At 46.3% G+C, this 21285-nt stretch overlaps 1 protein-coding gene across 1 annotated transcript; it reads left to right on the forward strand.

Moving 5' to 3' along the window:
• Positions 1-6072: 6072 nt before the first annotated feature.
• Positions 6073-20393, forward strand: LOC110088279 (polyunsaturated fatty acid lipoxygenase ALOX15B). The gene is made up of 11 exons (XM_020810491.3): positions 6073-6183; positions 7613-7716; positions 8999-9171; positions 10052-10195; positions 11316-11519; positions 13827-13913; positions 14662-14831; positions 15020-15141; positions 16495-16595; positions 18261-18431; positions 19952-20393. The coding sequence occupies exons 1-11, from the start codon at positions 6119-6121 to the stop codon at positions 20129-20131; spliced, it is 1521 nt and encodes a 506-aa protein (XP_020666150.2). The 5' UTR covers positions 6073-6118; the 3' UTR covers positions 20132-20393.
• The last annotated feature ends 892 nt before the right edge of the window (positions 20394-21285 follow it).

Raw genomic sequence — 21285 nt, forward strand, 5'->3', positions numbered from 1 at the left:
AGCAGCTACGACGGACTGTAAATAAGGCCAGTGTGATGGTTCCTTCGTTGTTCTAATGTCAGGATGGCGTCAAGTCAAGGAGAACCAGAACAGAAAGGTGATAGGAGTTCACAGTGGCTTCTAGCGGCAAATAAATTATTGTAGGCAATGCCTTGGAAAACCACTTAGCCTCTCCCACCACATCAATAAAAGAGTGGTGATTTAAAGGTTCAGATGTGGCTGAAACAGATAAACGTTGTTAGAAATTCATAGGATAGATGGGACTCCAAATGGACTTTCAAGACCCAAGAGAGGGAGATCATGGTTAGATAATGGTTGGATCTTGTCACTTTAGGGTCTGCCCAGATGGGGTACGTTGCAGCTGTTTAAATTTAAAAGGTTCTTATTTTCAGTGACACCTGTTTTGTCTCTCACGTGAGTGATCCTTCTGAAAGGGATGTTGGCAATTTTTCAGGTCTGAGTCCTGGATTCAAGTGAGTCATTAGTCCTGCCCACCTCAAGACTCGAGGCTTAGGGTTCAGGACTCGCATTCGCCGTCCAGCGAACAGGCTGGCCACATGCGGAGGGGCAGCAGGCCTGGAAGAGAAGTGGGGTTTGGCACGTGTGCATGCGACTTCCCTTCCCAGAGCCATCCCCTTGCCACTTGTGCATGTGTTGGCCTTTCAACCAGGCGGCGCATGTGCGGCCGGAGGCAGCAACGGGGTCCTGGAAGGGGGAGCCGGGCCTGCTAAGAGGACGAGCAGGTAAGGGAAGCTCATCCCTAAGAGGGACTCAAAAACGGGACTCAAAAAAAATGAGTCTCAGATTCGAGTCCCTGTCTTCCCAAAAAAACCCCACCCAAGTCGCACCTGAGTCAAGTCGCCAGCGCGACTCCAGTCGGATTCGACAGCATAGCATGACTTTCAAGTCTCCATCCCGTGATTGAGGCTTTTTCTCCCATGAGAAGAATCCAGGAGGGTCTTGGGATCGCTTCAATGTGTCTCCTTTTTGATTAACGACAGTTCCCTTCTACGCCTCTTCCCGTGGTTGCCACGATGACTTTTTCCCCCTGTTTGTCGATTAAAGCAAGCGACCTAGTGAAACAGCGATGCGGTACACCCACGACCACCGATGTATCTCGTTGATCTCAATGAGTGCTGCATCAAGAGGGAAATATATTTTAGAAATTTAAATAGTGGAGTAGATGAAAACAGGGGAGAGAATTCTCCCTCATCCCCGTTCAATGCCACCACCCACTCATTATGGAACGGCGTTGGTCACCTTGGGGAACATCACCTGCAGCTTTTTTGGGGTCCAAACGAACCACCTGTAGGGGCCACCGTACGGGTTAATTAGAAGCAATCCAAATCCTGCAAAAAAAAATATTAAAAATCCTGTAATACTAGTGTTGTGCCAAAAAAGAGCATGTAAGCTCTGTAAAGGGGTGGGATGGATTGCTCTGTTCAATACATGCATGGATACTGTGATTTAATCCATAGAATCACAGAATCATGGAGTGGAAAGGGGCCTCTAAGGCCATCTAGTCCAACCCCCTGCTCAAGGCAAGAATCCAGATCAAAGCAGATTGGATGGAGGGTGGTCAGTGTTCTCTTGAATACCTCCAGTGTTTGAGTGCTCATCACCTCCCGAGGTCCTTGGCTCCATTGTTGTACTGCTCTTACAGTTAAGAAGTTTTTTTCCTGATATTCGGCCTAAATCGGACTTCCTGTTGCTTGAGCAAATTATGACATGTCCTGCACCCTGGGATGACGGAGAACAGATCCTGCCCCTCCTCTGTGGGCCAGCCTTTCAAGTCTTTGTAAAGTACTCTCCTATTTCTCCCCAGTCTTCTATTCTCAAGGCTAAACTGGCCCAGTTCTTTCCGTCTTTCCTCCTAAGGCTTGGTTTCCAGTCCCCTGATCCTCCTTGTTGTCCTCCTCTGGACTTGCTCCCGATCGTCGGCATCCTTCTTGAAGGGTGGTGTCCAGGACTGGACACAGGACTCAAGAGGAGGTCTAATCCGTGCTGAAGAAAGGGGAACTAGCACCTCACAGGATTTGGAGACTAGACTACCCATAATGCAGCCTAAAATAGCTTACGAACCAAACAGCACGAAAAGCGATCGAAATAGCGAGCTATATACCCGTCTGGGCATGCCCTTATTCCTGCTAACTTCATTTCCAGTGGCATAATTTCAGCAGCAAATTCCCACTAGTTAAGAAGCTGGCCTCTGCATTTCCTGTCATTAACTGCCAGATGACCTGGATGCCTGACGAGAAATGTAGACATCAATTTCTTAACTGGTGGCAATTTCCCGAGAAAGTTTATAGCGCTGGATTTATGATGGCCTCAATGTTTAGTCGGATAGGCTTTGGCAAGGATCTTAACAGATTGTAAAAAGTTAGATCAAAGCCTGTTATTAAGAATTCTTTCCCTTTACCTTGATGATAATACAGTTCATTTATGTCTGGAGACTCGTTCGTACATTGTCAGCTAGAATAATCTCTAATCGTTATCGATATCTCAAAAGTATTACCCCAGGTTTTAGGCACGATGCCTCTGCCAGCGTTGTGTAGAAATCCTTGGTCTTCCTTTTGGCGATTCCCCCCATCCAACGGCAAACCAGCGTCAACTCTGCTTAACTTTCCAGATCACATGAGATCAGACCTGATCCATCTGGTGGTGGTGATGGGGGTTCGCGTCCCTTTTGGAAAGCTGTTGTGTTTCTTCCAGGGGATATGAAAAGATTTGCAGTGTTCCATTTGCGACAACTTTTTGCGTCTTGTGCATTTCATCATTCGGACCTCCATGAATGGCTTAATTATTCTCAGACTTGGATTTAGCAAAGCGCAGCTCTTGAACCCACTTGAGGGACCTTAGAGTGTTCATCATCTTCCAGAGCTGGGAAAAGGTTTCCTTTTTTTTTTGAGGGGGGGGGGACTCCACATGCAAGAAGTCCCACAGTGGGTGGGGGATTCTGGGAGATGTAATCCCCCCCGGAAAAAAATCACATCTCTGAGGTCCCCCAAAACCTGATCTACTTCATAAGGCAAAGAGCAGGAAAACCAAGTAAGCCACTTGGAGAAAAGAAAAAGGCAGGAAATATATGTAAAACTGTTATTAATATTTACAGTGTATTCATATGGCTCTTCGTACTCACTCCTATTCGCATTAATCTTTCTATTGGTGGCTTTTCAGAAATCTTAGTGTCCACCAGAGTTGAGGCATGGCATTCATGAAGATTTGGTTGGACCTTCTGGTGAGATTCAGCCCATGGGTCTCATGGATGCTAAGCCACAGTGTCTCTGCATGCTTCCATGGCTGCCTGCAAGATGACAGCCCCACGGAATGCTCACAAACATTCCAGCTGCTGTCACTGGCCGTTGGCAAAGTGCAGCTGCTGGGAAGGAAGTGAGTACCTGGTTGAGAAAGGCAGAAATAACTGTGATGTGGTCACACACAGGGGAAATTGTAAGTTCTGAGGAGTGTGGTCCCAAGGAGTTGGTGGAACAGGGTTTTCGTGAGGTGCTGATCTGAATTGTACATATCAGGAGAAGAGGTGTGGGGTGTGTGTGGAACCATATTCAGTATGTCATGAAACCTTTTATTCTTTCTACTAAAAAAAGTCTCAGAGTGAATTATTGAGACAATAGTATAAGCATCCACTGATTCACTTATCCGCTGACTGATGATTCTAAATAAAAACTCCTAGAAATACATATTTATTTGTAGGGTATATATACCAGAACTGGCCATTAGAGGGAGACAGAGACCGCATTTTATACTTCTGCATTTTTTAGCATCTGTGGAGCGGCGTGGGAGGATTGCACCCAATCTTCCATGGATACCGCCATCTTCCTGTAATATCATCTGCTAAAATAAATCCCCTCTTGTTTTGCTTTTGAAAGCAGAAGAAGATTCAATAAATCTTGATAAATACAGTACATGTTTGAACAGCCCTGCCCCATCAGAAGCTGAAAAAGGAGGAAATATCGAATGCTATATATTGCATGGTCCCTGGCTCCCTCTAGTGGCCAGTTTGGCTAAATACATCCTGGAAATACATATAAATAGGTACTGTATTTCTGGGATTTTTTAATTTAGTATTTTCAAGAAGCGGATAAGGGGATCAGCCGATAAAGGGATCCCACATACTAGAATCTAGCATGAAGAGCACAGGTGCGGTGGAGGCACAGGGACCCACTTTTCTTCCGCCATGATCTGCTGAGAAGTTCACCCAGACTCTTTCCCCTCGCTTCTCCGACAGGTGGATGAACACGATCTTCCCTGTGATTATGAGCTGGGCCCCCTCCTGCTGATTCGCCTGCACAAGGAGCCGTACTCCTTCTTCCCGGAGAGCAGCTGGTTCTGTGATAAGGTCCAGGTGGTGTCTCCGCAGGGAGAGGTTTACCACTTCCCCTGTTACTCGTGGATCGAGGGCTACTGCACCGTTGCCTTCCGAGAAGGAGCAGGTGAGCGTCCTCGGAATGAATTGGGCAGGGCCAGCGTCTCCAGAAAAGACGGTTGGGTGAGATCCAACGTGGGGGGACCCTTCACCCCATATATCTGAGGAGGTGCCCCCCATGTCCTAGACAAGAGCTACATTCATACCATAAATGGGAGGAGGATTTGCTCACGCCAAGACACCCCTTTACACACTTCCAGTTAATTGATCACTCACTTGATGACATCACTTGAATATTTTTCCCCATCTTGAGCTATATTATTACTGTTGTTTGTAATTTTATTATATTGTTCTATTTTATCTATTTTTGTTAGCTGCCCAGAGTAGACTTTGGTCTAGATGGGCGGGGTATTAATTAATTAATTAATTAATTAATTAATTAATTAATTAATTAATTAATTAATTAATTAATTAATTAATTAATTAAATGCCCTTTCCATACATAGATCTTTCCCTAATCTGACTCTCGTTGGATGATCTCATTAGATACTTCTGGTATTCTTATGCAAAAGTTAAGCAGAGAAAGGGAAAGGCTAAGAGCAGGGGTTGGAATAATTTCTCTCTCTCTCTCTTTCTTTTTGGACTGCAACAGATGCTGAGTGCTGTAGTAAATATTAATAATACAGTGGGATCAGTATCTTGTTGGTCTGAAAATATTAAAAGAAAATTCCCAGAAATATATATTTATTACGATGAAGTTACCAGAAGTGGCCACTAGAGGGGGGCAGTGCTATGCATAGCATTCGCTATAATCTGCATTTTTCAGTGTCTGCCGTGGGACTTGGAACCAATGATGATGATGATGATGATGATGATGATGATGATGATGATGATGATGATTGATGATGAGAGGGAGATGTCTGCCATCTTGTTCTTTCGCCTCTGGCAGCAGAATCTCTTCCTCCTGTCATGTCAGGAAGAATATAAAAACCTTTTACATATTCTCATCCCCTTTGCTTCCACTTTGGTTCACTACAGCTAAAACCCCTTCAGATGACACCCATTATCTGCAACGGAGGCACCGGCGTGAAGAGCTGGCGATGAAGCATACCAAATATGGGTAAGTAGGCAAACGGATGAGCACCTGTGGTTTTAAAAACCCAAACTAATATCCAGGCACCTACAACTGGCTCGGATGTATTTAATATCCAGGCTTCTGCATCTGGTACAGATTTATATATCGCAGTATTTCCGCATAGTAAGCACGACATAAAAAAATAGGAATGAAAACCTAATAATGCAGAAAATGGTACCAGTTTTTCACAAGCGGATGTGGAGAAACCAAAGACCAATGAAGCCTGCAAATGCCTGCAAGACAAAGAGACCTTACAGACAGCCCATGATTGGGAAAGGGAATTGCTTAACGGCTAAAAGCATCTGAGTACACATTGGGTATTTTCTTCCTCTCACCGCCTGTGCAAATGAACTTGCTTTGTTTTGTGACGATCCGCCTTCCGTACTTAGGCACAGCTGTCCTACTCACAGGTAAGCCTCCCTGAGTTTGGTAAGACACACTCCCAGGTACCTCCAGTTGGTTTGGTTTTTTTGTGTGTGTCATTTAGTCATCCAGCGAACCATTCATTCATTCCCGGCCTCTCCCCATTTCTCTCGCGCAGATGGAAAGAATATCTCCCAGGAGTTCCGTGGTGCGCCGATATTGACTCGCTCAATTCGATGGAGTACAACATCCAGTACTCTTTCCCGAAATCCACTGCATTTTTCGGGCGCGGGACAGCTGCGTAAGTGTCGGGCACTGGATTCAAGAGCCGCTTATCTAAGACGGAAATAACTTTTTTGCAGGAAAAGCACCAAGGCCTTCCCGAGGGACATGGGGCCACTCGGCTTTGTAGAGACCCTTCCCTGTTTTTAGGCTTTGATGCCCCTGCTATCCAACTTTTTTTTTTCCCAGGACAAAACTTTTCAGGGACGACCCAACCAGGCGCTGAGCTTCGCCAGAGTTCTCAAAGACGCAATAAAAACAAAGAACACAGCGTGCCTATTGAAAAATACCGATTAGTTCCAAGCCAGCCTTCCGGGTCTGTCGTTTGAGAAGGTCTAGGTTGTTATATTAATTAATTAATTAATTAATTAAAATCCATTCTAGGGCTTTCTCTGGCGATTCTAGGATCTCTAGTGATCCTAGTTTCAAACTAAAACCCGGAAGAAGTTATGAACAGACAGGAAATGAAGGATTCCTGTTTCCACATCAGGTTGCCGAAATTTCACATCTGTCATTGAAAGCCCAGCCCCAAAGGAGGATCGGTCGGTGGGAAGATGGCCCCGGGGCCTTTTCTGCCTTGGTACCCTACCCATGAGGGTACCCGGTGCGATGTAGTGGATAGAGCGATGGAACTAGGACCCCGGGGGTCTGGGTTCGAAACCCTGCTCAGTCATGGAAGCTCACTGGGGGTGTGGAACCTCAATGCCTCACTTACGTTGAAAGCCCTGATAGGGTCACTGGTACAAATCAGCGAAGTAAAGAATTATGCCTCTGCCCAGCCTGGGGAAGTTCCTTCGCCAGATGACAACTCCCAGTCCAAAAAAGTAACTTCTATGCAAACGTGGGGCATCTGTAGTGAGAGGAATATAAGTGGATAGGTGGATCGATTCTGACGGGAGTGAAAGAATGGATTGAACTAGCAGGGCTCTCTGTTGTGTATAATGAGCAGGAAGACGTGTTTTACTTGAGGAAGGTGCCGGGTTCAAATCCCACCCACATCTCTTCCAGCCAGGAGGGCTGGGAAGAGGATCTTCTCTGCCGGAAACCGTGGGGGGGGCTGCCACAGGGTCGCAGAAATAACCCCTTGCCCGTCTAGACAAGGTGGATCCATGCCGGCCACGACTTGACACTCGTCTTGACCATGTTGATGCAAGGGGAGATTTCTTCTGCTTAAGAGCACCTGGACACACGCCCTGGAGCATTCTGGGAGTCGTAGTCCTTTCCTCTCCTCTCCTCTTATCTTCCTTCCTTCCTTCCTTCCTTCCTTCCTTCCTTCCTTCCTTCCTTCCTTCCTTCCTTCCTTCCTTCCTTCTTTCTTTCTTTCTTTCTTTCTTTCTTTCTTTCTTTCTTTCTTTCTTTCTTTCTTTCTTTCTTTCTTTCTTTCTTTCTTTCTTTCTTTCTTTCTTTGTCCTTCGGTTTAAAAACTCCCCTCTTTGCCTCCTCCTCAGGTTGTTTGAAGCTAAAATGAAAGGCTTCCTCGACAAACCTTATTCCTGGGGGAAGCTTGAGGACATCCGCAAGATCTTCTGGTTCTACCACACCCCTGTGTCAGGTGAGCGATGGGGATGCCTGGCGCCGGTCCATTCACAACCTTCCCTTCATCCCTGCCCTCCCCACCCCTCGGGAATAAGACCGTCGTCTTCCACCGTGGTCCTTTCTGACTCCAGAGCTTAATAAAGGCAATCTAGTTGGTCGTCAATTTCCTCTTGACACCATCATGGCTCTCTCCGCGCTGGATGTGCCGGCTCTAAACAATGATATTTTCTTCATCCAAACCCACTTCCAAGGTTCTTTCCAGCCAATATGTTGTTCTCTTTCCTGCCCTTCTTCTCCGGTTTGTTTTTACCTTGGACAGCCAACTCTACCTATATTTCCATTCCTAATTACATGACTGATATCTTAGAATTTTCTGCACTGTACACGTTCTCTCTTTTCTTGGGCTGTACTCATTCACAGGGCTCCTTCGTTGGCCACCCTCTCAGTCCAAGAAATACCTTTCGCTCCATAAGACGCACCTTTCCATAAGACGCACCAATTTTTTAGGAGAAGAAAACAGGAAAATATAATCTGTTATCTTCGCTCCATAAGACGCACAGACTTTTCACCCCCCTGTTTTGTGGGGAAAAAGTGCGTCTTATGGTGCGAAAAATACGGTAACTGGTTTCGGCGTTGTCGTTTAGTCGTTTAGTTGTGTCCGACTCTTCGTGACCCCATGGACCAGAGCACGCCAGGCCCTCCTGTCTTCCACTGCTTCCCGTAGTTGTGTCAAATTCATCTTGGTTGCTTCGATGACACTGTCCAGCCATCTCATCTGCCATCTCATAACTGGTTTAATGGGTCTTAATTCTAAAAAAACAACATTATTTAAAGATTCTGTTACAACTGTAACTGAATGAGAGATACTTTCACTCCTCTTGCAGAGTCATTCTAACTTGTGTTTTTAACGGAGCGCTAACAGCATTATAATCCAGATGGCACCTCCGAAAAAGAAGAGGATCAAGTCCTTTTCGGAAGGCTTTCAGGTCTAGCTCGGCCTAGCTCTGCCTAGCTTCCTGTTTAGAAAGAAAGCTCCCATCTAGCACTGGGGCAGGAACAGGAAGTTTAGGCAGAACTAGGCCTAGCTAAATCTCAAAGCCTTCCCGTTTAGGCCTCTTTTCCCAGGTGAACCACCTTTAAGGTGTCTGTAAGGTGTGTGAGAGTCAGGTAGAGCTCCCAAAATGGGGAACTATGGGACTTGTAGTCCAAGAAACTCAGAAACCCTTTCAAACTGCTGCTAGACTTCCTTGGGATTGTTACAAAAAGTCTCTGCCCTTTCGTTTTCTTCCCCTCTCCAGAGTACGTGTTCCAACACTGGAAAGATGATGAATTCTTTGGCTATCAGTACCTCAATGGCATCAACCCAACTGTGATCCAGAAATGTACCATGATCCCGGAGAATTTTCCTGTGACACAGGAGATGGTGGCTGGGCCTTTAGGGGATTTTACTACCCTGAAAGATGAGCTGAAGGTGATTTATGGATCTGGGGAAAGTTACTTTTTTGGGACGGGGGGCATTGCCTTCAGAACATGATTCTCCTTCCTCCTGAAAGGTTCAGGCCCCATGAAACTGCCTTAACTAGAGTATGGATCTGGCCGATTTCAGATCCAGGGGTGGAAACTCAGAATTCCTTACTCTTGTTCTCCAGCCTTCAGTAATTTTAAGGGTATGAAGCCCAAAGCCAGGTCAAGAATGCAGAAGATGCAGCAAACGCATAGGGTCCTTCTTCTCAGAAAAGGTAGTCCTGAAAGCTAGGTGCCTTCTCCAGGAACAGAGAATATTTATTTTATTCATCGGTGGTTCCTAACTTAGAATGTGATTTACAGGTTGCAAACCGGGTGGCAAGTCTGTTCCCCCAAGCGACTTAGATTTCGCAGAAATCTAGAGGTGAAGAAAAGGGTCAAGAAAATAAATAGCCAAGTTTCCTGGCCCTGTTCATGTCCTTTAAAAAAGAAGAAGGATAAATGGTCTGTTTCTTGATGGAGGAAATGGGCGAGGGGGAGAGGAGAGACTCGGGACCAAGTGAGCAGGAAATGTTGTCACTTACCCAGTGTGCCAAAATAGCTAGTTATGACTCTGCTCGGTGGGCAAAACTGTGGTCGTCCAGATGCCGTGGACCATCATCCGTCCCTCTCCCTTGGCCAGGTTTGCTGAGCCTGATGGGAACTGGAGTCCAAGCACATCTGGAGGAACATGGGGCAGAGAGTTAAAAGAAGGTTGCTTGAGTTTTGTTTAAGCTCTGCCAGGTGGCTTCAGCACCCACCTGGCATCCATGGATGGAAACCTGGGAGGCCTCTGGTCATTCTCTGGCTAAACGAGCCTCCTGCTTCCGTGCACCTTCGTTTTGCAGAAAGGGACCATCTACCTTGCCGATTACAAGATCCTGGAGGACGTCCCCACCATCCAGGTGAACGGGAAACAGCAATACATCGCCGCGCCCCTGTGTCTGCTGCATCAAAAACCGACGGGAGAAGTCATCCCTCTCGCCATCCAGGTAAACAAAAGATCCAGAACGTTTCGTCAGAAAGAAAATGCCCCCCCGAGAGGTCCCTGCTTTTCAGAGGGCGTCCGCTGGACCAGTGGGAATGGCTGGCTTCAGTTGCACCACAATAGGGAACCCACTCCGGGTTTGGGTCCAAACCATATGGGAAGGACCTAAAGTACAGTAGGACCCCCTTATCCACTGGATCAGCATCTGCGGATTTACTTATCCGCTGCTTGAGAATAGTCAATTAAAAATGGAGAGTGGAGTATTTACTAGAACTAGCCACGAGAGGGAGACAGAGACAATACTATGTATAGCATTTGCTATTCCGGTGTTTTTTGTGATCCGCGGGGGGGGGGGGGGGGAGGTGAGGAAGTGATCCCCGTGGATACTGCGGTCCTTCTATACTGAGCCTGTTTTGGAGGGAGGGCGTTGTGCCATAGACTCTGATATGTTCATGCCAAAACCAATCAACAAAGTTGAAATCCTGTCCAAGGTACCCCACAAGACTTACGCTGGCGGAGCGACGCAACAAGATTTTAGCCTCTGCTTCCTAGAATATGTTGCAGGGTTTTGAGATGGTTTTTTGTTTGCTTGTTTGTTTGTTTAATTCCTCTAGCTGCTCATCAGAAATGCAGAGGTTCAAAGAGCAGAATAGCTTCAAAAAACCCCAGAAGAGTCCACCCCCCTTTGTCATTAAGCTGGCCCTTAGAGTCTCAATAACTCACTCTGAGACCTTAGTAAGAGAAAGAATAAAAATGTTTACTTACGGTTAGGAACAGATTAAACAGCAAACGGACAAAACTTGACCGCTTTCGACTGACTGCTTCCAACAGACAAAGGGGGGGGGGAGACTGAGTAGAGAGCGAGATGGGTTTCTCTTTCAATTCAGAGGCAGGGAAGGAAGACGAGTTCTGGACAGATGGACAGTCGCCCTAACTCGGAAAGGTCCGCCACCCCCCCAGCCAAACCTACTAAAGGCTGCCTGCGAGGTTGCCAAAACTCCAACAGAAGAGGCCGTCGTGAATGCAAAACTTCCTCCCTACAGCAGCCACACCGTCATCCTCTTTACTTTTTTCCAACCTCTTTTTTTTCACTTCAAACCCCCCCCCCCCCAAACCACTTGCAGCTCAGCCAGCACGCCGGCTCCCAGAGCCCCATTTTCCTGCCCACGGACGAAGAGTGGATTTGGACTCTGGCCAAGACGTGGGTCCGGAACGCGGAATTCCACATCCACGAGGTGATTGCCCACCTTCTCCGCGGTCACCTGATGGCTGAGATCTTCACCGTGGCCACCTTGAGGCAGCTCCCCATGTGTCACCCAGTATACAAGGTGAGAACTCGGTCGGGCCCAAACCTGTAGCCTTCGCTGGGGTGGAATGACTTTCAGGGATTAGCCATTCCCGGGATCTCCTAGCCAGTGTAGTTCAGGACAAAAATCACTGTAGAAAAAAAAATTAACAAAAAGCCATGACAGTAGAACCCTCTACTGATTCACTTATCCGTGGTCTGAAAGTATTAAAAATAGTAAAAAGAAAAATAATCCCCCAAAATATACTATATTGTTAACAACAAAGTCACCAGAACCGGCCCTGAGAGGGAGCTAGAAACCATGTTGTGTATCGCTTTTGCTGCTATAAGAATATCTGTGTTTTTCCAGCATCCTTGGGGTGGAGGCTTGCAGGTACAGGGGTCCTACTGTGTTTAAATCACGGGATGTGAATGTGGCGAGGAATTCCACCTTACCCAGTGCAATGCAGTGTATAGAGTGACAGACTAGGACACAGGAGGTCTGAGTTCGAATCCCCACTTAGCCATGGAAACCCCACTGGAGGTGTGGAATTAGTAAAAAAAACACTCCTTAAATACTACCTCATTCACCTTGAAATCCCTATTAGAGTCGCTATAAATGAGTTCTGACTGAACTGATTAATAGCCATTTATAGCGGCACATAACGGAACAGAATTCCACCTTATCTTAATTTTTTTGGTTAACAGGGGATGGTATTCGAAAGGGACGAGTCAATATTGGCCGTTTCTAGTGGCTGCTCTTTAATACAAATGCATAGCAGGATTGCTATTCACTGTTAACACAATGCATTGATTTAAATATATTCACAGAACTCTACTCATACTAAGGTATCCTGACACCTTTTTTTTTTTTCAAAGGCTGGTGGTCCTCCTGACCTTATCCCCTTGTGCAAGTTGGAACAGATAGGCGGCAAAGAGAGAGCACTCCTTTTAGCTTCAAACCAACTGTTGGGTTTTAGCGGTCAAAAGAGGAACGTTTGAAAGCCAGGGCAAACTCTTGAAGCCAGGTGTGTCCGGGGAGAGGTCTGCCAGGCACACCTTGACGTGGGTGGCCAAGCAGATGGTCCCGGCCCTGTGGGCACTCTTGGCAGGTGGTCCAGATTCCAACACGCTTCCTACCGGCCCAGATGTTCACCAGTGCCAGGGCTGGGAGGAGACACAGGGGCAAACGTCCCCAGCCATAAGCATGCCCAGCTATGCCCGGCAGAAGGACACCTGCCCTGCCAGCTGTTTTGTTCTCCTCCCCTCTGGCGCTTCTCATTGATGGGGGAGAGGGGTCCGTGCGCAACCCAGCTGAATGTGCGAGGGCATCTTCGTTCCTTAAAGAGAAGTGGGTTGTGTGAATCAGAAAACTTCCTCATTTCTCCATCTAGCCTAATATTACACTCAACTTGCAACCGCTCTCCCTGGTCCCTGGCAGAGAAGAATCCTTCATCCCCATGAACGGCCTTATTTGGGGCAGGAGGGGGAAGTGTTTGGACCTGGGCTTGGAAATAATTAGTCCCCAATGACCTTATCATTCCTAATTATTTTTTTTAAATTATCAGCCTTTTAAAGAGTTCCATATCAATTGCTCAAGAACAACATTGGCGCTATTCATATTTCCTGTTATTGTATTGTATTTCTGTGTTGTGTCGTGTTGTTTTTATTTCTGGGAGGACCCCTGGGTTGGGATGGCCATTTTTTGTGGTCCTCAAAAACTTTTTTCCCCCTTCCAGATTTAAAACTATCTCATTGCCAGTGTGACGTCGAGAATCAACACAGCAAATCAATGTTGTCCCTTCTGTCATTGATTAATGTTAATTCTCAGATTAATAGCCGTGTTGAGAAATTCATGTCTACCTTCATATTTCCAAACTGGTAACCTTGTCGTAGGAAACACTGGCCCTGCCCATGATTCGTCACTTTTTCCTAATTCCCTAATATGGCACACAGCTATATTATTGTTTTTATTGCATTATTGTTTGTCTATATTGATTTGCATGCCAAAGGCCCTGTGTCATGCATATGTGCACGGTAGTTACCCAAAGCACAGTGGTGTGACATTTTTTCAATAGCAAATGCACAGCCTTTACTAAAACAGCTGGTGTCCTGTTGCAGCATGCCACACTCACAACGCTTTGTTGCATGCATGCTGGTGCTTTCTCACAACTTGTGCAAGGAGGTTTCACAAATCCCCCCCCCCCCGCACAGGCATCAGCCCTGTTGAAATCAATAAAGGCGATCTCTGGCGTATGAAGTGAACCTTACACAACACTGGTGATGACACAGACATTGGCCAATAGACCCTGAGTAATTTTCAGTCTTGTGTTTTTCTTCCTCTTCCTAGCTTTTGATCCCTCACCTACGGTATTCGATCCATATCAACGTGTTGGCTAGAACTTTCCTGATCTGCCAAGGAGGGACCTTTGACCGAGTAAGTGGAGATGCACACAGATGAACATTGCCTTTTAGGTCAAGGTGAAAATGTGGTTCTTCTCGCCCCAGGGAGTAGGAAGGCATAGCCGAAAATGATTCAGAGTCATTGATAGGTGCAATTAATTTGAATCAATTTATTTAATTCAATTAAATTGAATAAATGAATTAATTAATTGAATTGAATTGGGGGCGGAATTGTGAATGCCTTTTTTTTAGTTTCTACTGGATGAAAGATTTTCAAGTAAAAGACAGTAGTATGGTAACATTCCATGAAGAAAATAATAACCTTCAACAAAATCAAATCAATTGTTAGTTACATTCAGAAATTTCCCCATGCAGAGCAGACTATGACTCCACTCTCACCAACGCCATCTCATAGACACAAATCTCAAAGAAACAACACTAACTCTTTAAATGAAATCTCTGGGATATGCTCAACTCTCTGTCACTACAACACCCATCGTTCCCAAACACCATGGCATTTGGTGGCAGTGATGGGAAATATAGTTCAACCCTTTGAGGGGGGGCCCACCAGAAGCTCTGCTTATGTTGATGTTAAGAGCCTTGTAGTGGTTAAACTGCAGCACTGCAGTCAAGACTCTGCTCACAGCCTGAGTTTGATCCCCACGGACTCAGGTAGCCGGTTCAGGGTCGACTCAGCCTTCCATCCTTCTAAGATTGGGGGAAAAAAACATTCTGGGACTTCTAAAAAATGCCTGCTCCTGGTCGTCCCTTTTCTCTTCCAGGCCATTGCCATCGGGCGCAAAGGTCTAGCCGTTCTCCTGAAGAAGGCTCTCGAAAACCTGACCTACACCCACCTGTGCCTTCCAGACGACATCGAGGCCCGGGGAGTCAGCTCTCTTCTGGATTATCACTACAGGGATGATGGGCTAAAGATATGGGATGCCATTGAGAGGTGAGGGGGAAGCAGGTCCGGGGAGAGAAACGTCAACTACGAACCGTGCACATTCTGGGGTCCCGGGGCCAATTTTTCCATCTCGATGATCTGTCGGGAACCTCGACAGCCGCGGACATGAAACCAGAAGTGTGGGGAAGTCCATTTCTGATTCTGTTTAAAGACCCCTTTCCTCTCTTTCCCTGCAGCTTCGTCACCGGCGTGGTCGAACTGTATTACCAGAACAACTTAGCCGTCCAGAGAGATTACGAACTGCAAGCCTGGGTTTGTGACATCTTCACCAAGGGGTTCCTGGCCAGGAGGACATCAGGTAAGCCACACGTCTCGTCTCGAAAACGAAGTCTTTCCACCGCTTCCTCTCCATCTGGTCCCACTGCTCCTGGCCTCTGTGGCTTCCTCTCCTTGCGGACTGTCTGGTGGAAAACCCATCTCAGAGTGTGATCGCCTTGTGGACCACTTAGAGGGACGATCTGGTGCAATTTGTTTCCCGGCAATCGGAGGATGCACGGGGGGGGGGGGGGGACTAGATGTGCTCCAGCTTCTGGGGCCAGCTTGGAACAATTCCCCAGCAGATGGCAGGATCGCTTCAAGGGAGATTCCTCCCGTTAAAGCCACCCTTTCTGGTCTAAGCAGGAGCATGCTTTTCCTGCTCTCTAATTACACCTTCATGTTAGAAAGCATTTTTTTTTGGGGGGGGGAAGCTTTTTCCCTCCGGCCACGGTTTATCATCACGATAACACAGACCTCTTGCTCAACCTGTCCCCTCCGAAGGGACGACACCCACCCCGTAATATCTCCGGCACCAGCTGTCCTGCAAGAAGCAACAAAGTGTTGCGGCACCTTACAGATCAACAGGCTTTGTGTGTTTGTGGGCTGCCTAGGATGGCCGTTTAATTCCACACACACACACACTCCCAAAAAAGAGGACATCTATCACACCAGAAATGAATCAAGATAAAAAAGGACACTGGTTTGCATAAAACTGCATGCACTCATTGATAGGTACCGGGTGCAAACTGAGAAATTGGGTTTTTTTTATCATTTAAAGAGAACTAAGTGCACCTCACTTGAGGAGGAGAAATTGTAAGTAGGAGAGGGCGCTTGAATGCTTGCTGATGGCACTTCTCTCCCAGTACTGCTCAAAGGGGACAATAATGATCAATAACCTTTGAATGGCAAAGCTGGAAAGGACTCGATCAATCAAATCTGGCCCCTCTCAAGGAGGTGCCACAGGGGAATCGAACCCCCAACCTTTGGCTCCACAGCCAGAGGCCTAAGCCACTGGGCTATCCTGCAATTGGATGGGCAACTTCAAGGTCCCTTGACCTCCCACCTTTCTAAAATTGTTTACCTTGGAATGGAGGACTGCCCTTCCTAAAAGAACGTAGGTGGCCACTCTTACGGCTGCAGCCCCCTTCGTCAAAAGCACCCAATGAACAGGCCTGTGATTTTTGCTTCTTTTTATCTGACCAAAGTGCTCGGTCCTCCTGCATGTTATGAATTTATGACTCCTCAGCCTTTCTTCACTCATTTTTTTCCTTCTTTTGCACGAGGCCAAAGGCACGTATGATCCCAGTTCAGCTTCCAGAAGGGACCCCTTGACTCCCCCTGGAAGTGGGATGTGCTTCTTCAGAGGGGACCCCCTTCTCTTATTTCCCTGCAGGAATCCCGTCCTCCATCCGCTCGGTCCCTGAACTGATCAAGTTCTTGACCATGATCATCTTCACTTGCTCGGCCCACCACGCTGCTGTGAACAGCGGCCAGGTATGTAAGGCCGTTCTCTGCTCTTGGTTGGAAGAGGGAAATTGAGATTTCCATGGTCACAACCCCTTCTACCTCCAGGATGTTTAAACAAGAAATGCAGTTAGATTTGCTGTTTTTCTTTGAAGCCGGGGTAGATAAGGTAAGGGTGTGAGCACCTCTGGTGAGCAAACAGGTATGCTGTTGGAGCAGCTGGTGCAGAGGTGGAGAAAATGTTCTTCTCTTTAATTCCATGGTAACTGTAACAAACTGGGCTGTTTATACCTCTAACCCTGCATGATACGACAGCCTGCCAGATATTTTCAGTTTTCTGGAGCATAACCAGTACCACTCATATGCTATTAACAATCACTTTTAGTCGGTGCCTGTGAGAATACAGGAATATACAGGAGAGGATCTTTTCCAGCCCTGCATATGTTTTAAATCAAGGAAGGACAACATGAAGCCCCCTCAAAAGTTTCATTTAAAAACAAATTTGGCCACTCGAGGGAGCAAGACAGATTTTTTTAATCAGCTAAACAAATTTGGCCACTAGAGGGAGCAAGACAGATTTTTTTGGCTAAACAAATTTGGACACTAGAGGGAGCAAGACAGATTTTTTTGGCTAAACAAATTTGGCCAGTAGAGGGAGCAAGACAGATTTTTTTATCAGCTAAACAAATTTGGCCACTAGAGGGAGCAAGACAGATTTTTTGGCTAAACAAATTTGGCCAGTAGAGGGAGCAAGACAGATTTTTTTATCAGCTAAACAAATTTGGCCACTAGAGGGAGCAAGACAGTTTTTTTCGGCTAAACAAATTCGGCCACTAGAGGGAGCAAGACAGATTTTTCAGCTATGCAAAAGAAGGATTAGCTGACTCCCAACATTTCTGTTCCATTGTGTTTCCATATCAGATAGTGAGACATTTTCCCGCTATCCAGAACGTTGTGAATATATTTCTATGCAGATGCTGTATTAATATTTTTAATTTTAAATCAAAATTTTATTTTATGAACACAAACATTCATGTTAACATTTGATTCTTTATTCTCCTTTTTTTGCATTGATAAAAGTGTGTTTGCAGACATTCTTCAAATGTACACGTTATTAAACTCGGGTGCCTTTTTGATGTAATGCCCAATTTGGGAACCATTTTTCACGATAAAGGAGGACCCTTGTATCCATGGAAGATTAGATCCAAGCCCCACCCTGTCAATGTTGAAAAATTTGGATTAGAGTGAACACTATTTTAATTGTGAATACTGTTCATGATCTCTGGTTCCCTTTAGTGGCCAGTTCTGGTACCTTCATCTTTAGAAATATATATTTGTAGGATTTTTCTTTCAGTATTTTTAATATTTTCAGACTGTGGATAAGTAAATTAGCGAATACCAATCCCACAGATAAGGGAGGTCTTCTAAGGTTTCTAAGGCAAGGACTGTGTGCCATTTCCTTGACAGCCACAGAAAGTACACCATGGATACGTCCATATGGAATCCAACAGATTTATTTTCTGGACCCCCTTGAGATACAGTTTTTTTTGGGGGGGCGGAATTAACATTGGGGGCCACCCTTCCCACCCTTCCCCGATCAACATGGCCAAGCTCTGGCTGTAGATCTCCACCCAGTTCCTGGACGGATTTATTTTTTCACGTACCCTCTCCTCTCTCTCTCCTCTTGGCTCTCAGTTCGAAATGGGAGCCTTCATGCCCAACCTGCCGGCCTCCATGAGGAAGCCCCCGCCTACGATGAAAGCCCCCGTGAGCTTGGAAGAGTTCTTGGACACCATCCCGGAGATGAACAGCACCAGCCAGGTCCTCTCCGTCTTGTGGGTCCTGCGCAATGAAAACTTCGACATGGTGAGAATGGCCGCCGTGAGGAGCTGGAGAAGGAGGGGGACCTTCCCGGTCCGAACAGGGGGAAAGCCAGAGTCCTCCTCCACCACCACCACCATCACCACCTCCTGGTTCTTCAAAACAGAAAGGAGAGATCTGGCTCCTTGCTCTCAAGCAATGCAGAAGCTTCTGCCCCTGTAGGTCCTCTGTCCTATAGTCTGTCTTCTGCCTACATCCCGGTTCCTACGCTTCTACAGCTTGGAAAAGTTAACTTTCTCAGTCCAGATCTCCACCACCACCACCACGCCGGCCCATATGGCCCAGAATTCTGGGAATTTTAATCCAAACAAGAGGGAGGGGGGAGCCTTTGAAAGCTGCTCCTTCCACCCATCCGCTTGGTGGTTGCTCCGTCTTCCTCAAATCTTTCATTTCCTCACCACACTTCCAGCTCACGTCCTCTTCTGTTGTAAAGCCTGCGGTGAAATCGCTTTCTAAGGTCTTTACTGGAAGATCCATTTTGGCCTGTTTTTGAGAAAAGGCTGCTCCTCAGGCGCCAAAAGATGTCTCTTTATTACAGCACATGATTTTCATCACCTATCGAGGTATCTTGCCTTTAGCGTGCATTGGTTTGTGACTGGACATTGCCGAGGCATGTACCTCGAAGGAAATAAATTCCATGGTGGGAAAGAAAATGGATTAATCTGGGGCATACATACTGTATTCCCTTTTCCATCTAGTTCTACCCTTAGTAAAATGAGTCTGCCATGTCTTGGCTGAAATCCTGTTGCATCAGTTAAACCGCATAAGGCTGATGAGGTCATCAGCTGTGGCAATTTTTCAGAAATAAAATATTTAACCCCCTCCCAAGGATCGCGTGGAATCCTGCTCGTTGTCGGAAAGCCATTGGGGGGCCCGCTATATGCGGGAAGGTCTTTAATTATCGAAAATTGTCGCTCTCAGGATGGCCTTACTGGCAGTGGGGAGTTTTGGTAATTAAAGATTCTCTCTGCTCCCCCATCCGTAGCTCCCAACAGCTCTCTAATGACGAAAGGCATTCCATTGGAAACGTGGGAATTTTGGGGGACGGGGAGATAGGAAATGTTTTATTTTTGAAGAATTGCCACACCTGATGACATCCTCGGCCTTATGCATCATAACCATGCGACAGGATTTCAGTCCCTTTCCAGTCACTATTTTGACTCCTGGTAGCTTCAACCAGCCATTCTCCGCATTCTGTGACATCACGGCAGGTCAGCCAATGGCAGAGTGCCAGCTCACAGGATGCCGACAGGTCAGATTTGGGACTAAGAATAGGAAGGACGGCAGCTTTGTGGGGGGGGGGAAGGATCCTGCCCCTTAACCATAACCCTGAAATCTCAGAGTTCAGAGGCAGGAAAAGTGGGTGGGTGAGAATCCTGCTTTTGGCTTTGAGTTTCTCCTGCAGCTGATTTTTGAAAATGTCAGCAGTGATCCAGAAGCATTCTGCACGTGGGCAGAGACCCCCTTGTGATCCCGACTTATGCCAGCTTTCCCTCCTTTTGCAGAAGCCGTTGGGGGAGTATGACGAGGAACATTTTGTGGAAGAAGAGCCCAAGCAACTGGTCACTGCCTTTCAAGCGCGTCTGGCCCACATTTCTGAGGGGATCAAGAAGAGGAACATGTCGCTCGAGCTGCCGTACACCTACCTCGACCCGCCCAACATAGAGAATAGCACCACCATCTAAGATGTACTGGGTTTGTCGGGCTGTGCATGTTTCCAGTCCACAGCGATCATTTTGAGAGATGTTACTTTTTTCTTTTCTTTTTATAATTCTGCCTCCTTCCTTCTGAGATGAGGTTCCTCAAGAGGAGGAAAGGGAAATAATTCCATTCGGTTTGGTCCTGTGTGTTTCTTTAAAAAAATTGAAAGTCTCAAAATTCTTCATACATTGAATGGAAAGAACTTGATGTGTTTCAAAAAATAAATAAATACGGGAGATGGTCAAATTGTCTTAAGAGCATCCCTCAAATTCCTTTGGACATTTCAGGCTGAGTGCTTGAGCCCTTTGTTCAACACAACCTCACACAAACACAGAGATCGGGATTAAGAGAATTAAGGCTACCGGCTAGCAAGCCACGGATTCATGCCACATTTTTAAAATTGCCCATACAGCTAGGATCCCAAACTAAATGAAGATTTTTGTACCGGCTTCCCTCCACCATTTCTTACGCTGGCTCCTATGATAGGAGCAGCCCTCTTGCTGTTTCAAAGAACATGCAAGGAAAATATGTCAGTCCAAAAAGGCGTCGCACCCGGACGACTTTCCCAATGAAAAGATGCATTTCAAACATGCTTTAAAAAAAAAGTATTTGCATGTTCCCTTGATTCCAGAAGGACACTGAAAGCACGAATCTATGCCTAGTCCTGGAGGCAAAAGAACATGTTGTTTCCTGTCCTAAGAAAAAAGATTTCCGCGCTCAATTGCCCAGTGTTTACTTCTTTGTAGTTAACATATTCCAGAGCTGGGAAACATAACTGTTTTTGGGGTGGGGAGTGGGTGGTGGTGGAATAGGAATGATTTTTTTTCCATTTTTAGTAATGGAAATGAGACTTGTTTTCCTTGTTAGCACGTTCCAGAACTTGGTGTTTGGAAATTCTAGTGCAAAAAGCTACGCTTCTGAGTTCTGGCACATATTATATTGTGTGTGACTCGAGCATTCTTCACACCCCATACATACACACCCCGAATAAGCCTGTCTTTCCATCCCACACCTCTAAACCCTGCTTCTGTGCCTTGGCAATCTTATTCCTAGAGGTGAGATAAATGCTTGTAATATCTTGATTTTTCTCTATATTCCTCCATGCAAGAGCTTTATCTCCCCTACCTCCCCTAGAAAA

Source organism: Pogona vitticeps, chromosome 6, assembly GCF_051106095.1.
Source record: "Pogona vitticeps strain Pit_001003342236 chromosome 6, PviZW2.1, whole genome shotgun sequence".
Taxonomy (NCBI): domain Eukaryota; kingdom Metazoa; phylum Chordata; class Lepidosauria; order Squamata; family Agamidae; genus Pogona; species Pogona vitticeps.

Excerpts from the sequence above, each read along its gene's own strand:
- LOC110088279 (XM_020810491.3), top strand. The coding sequence starts at position 6,119 with ATGGAGTACAACATCCAGTACTCTTTCCCGAAATCCACTGCATTTTTC. Across the intron at positions 10,196-11,315 it reads TCATCCCTCTCGCCATCCAG|CTCAGCCAGCACGCCGGCTC; the intron begins GTAAACAAAAGA and ends AACCACTTGCAG. Across the intron at positions 15,142-16,494 it reads CCTGGCCAGGAGGACATCAG|GAATCCCGTCCTCCATCCGC; the intron begins GTAAGCCACACG and ends ATTTCCCTGCAG.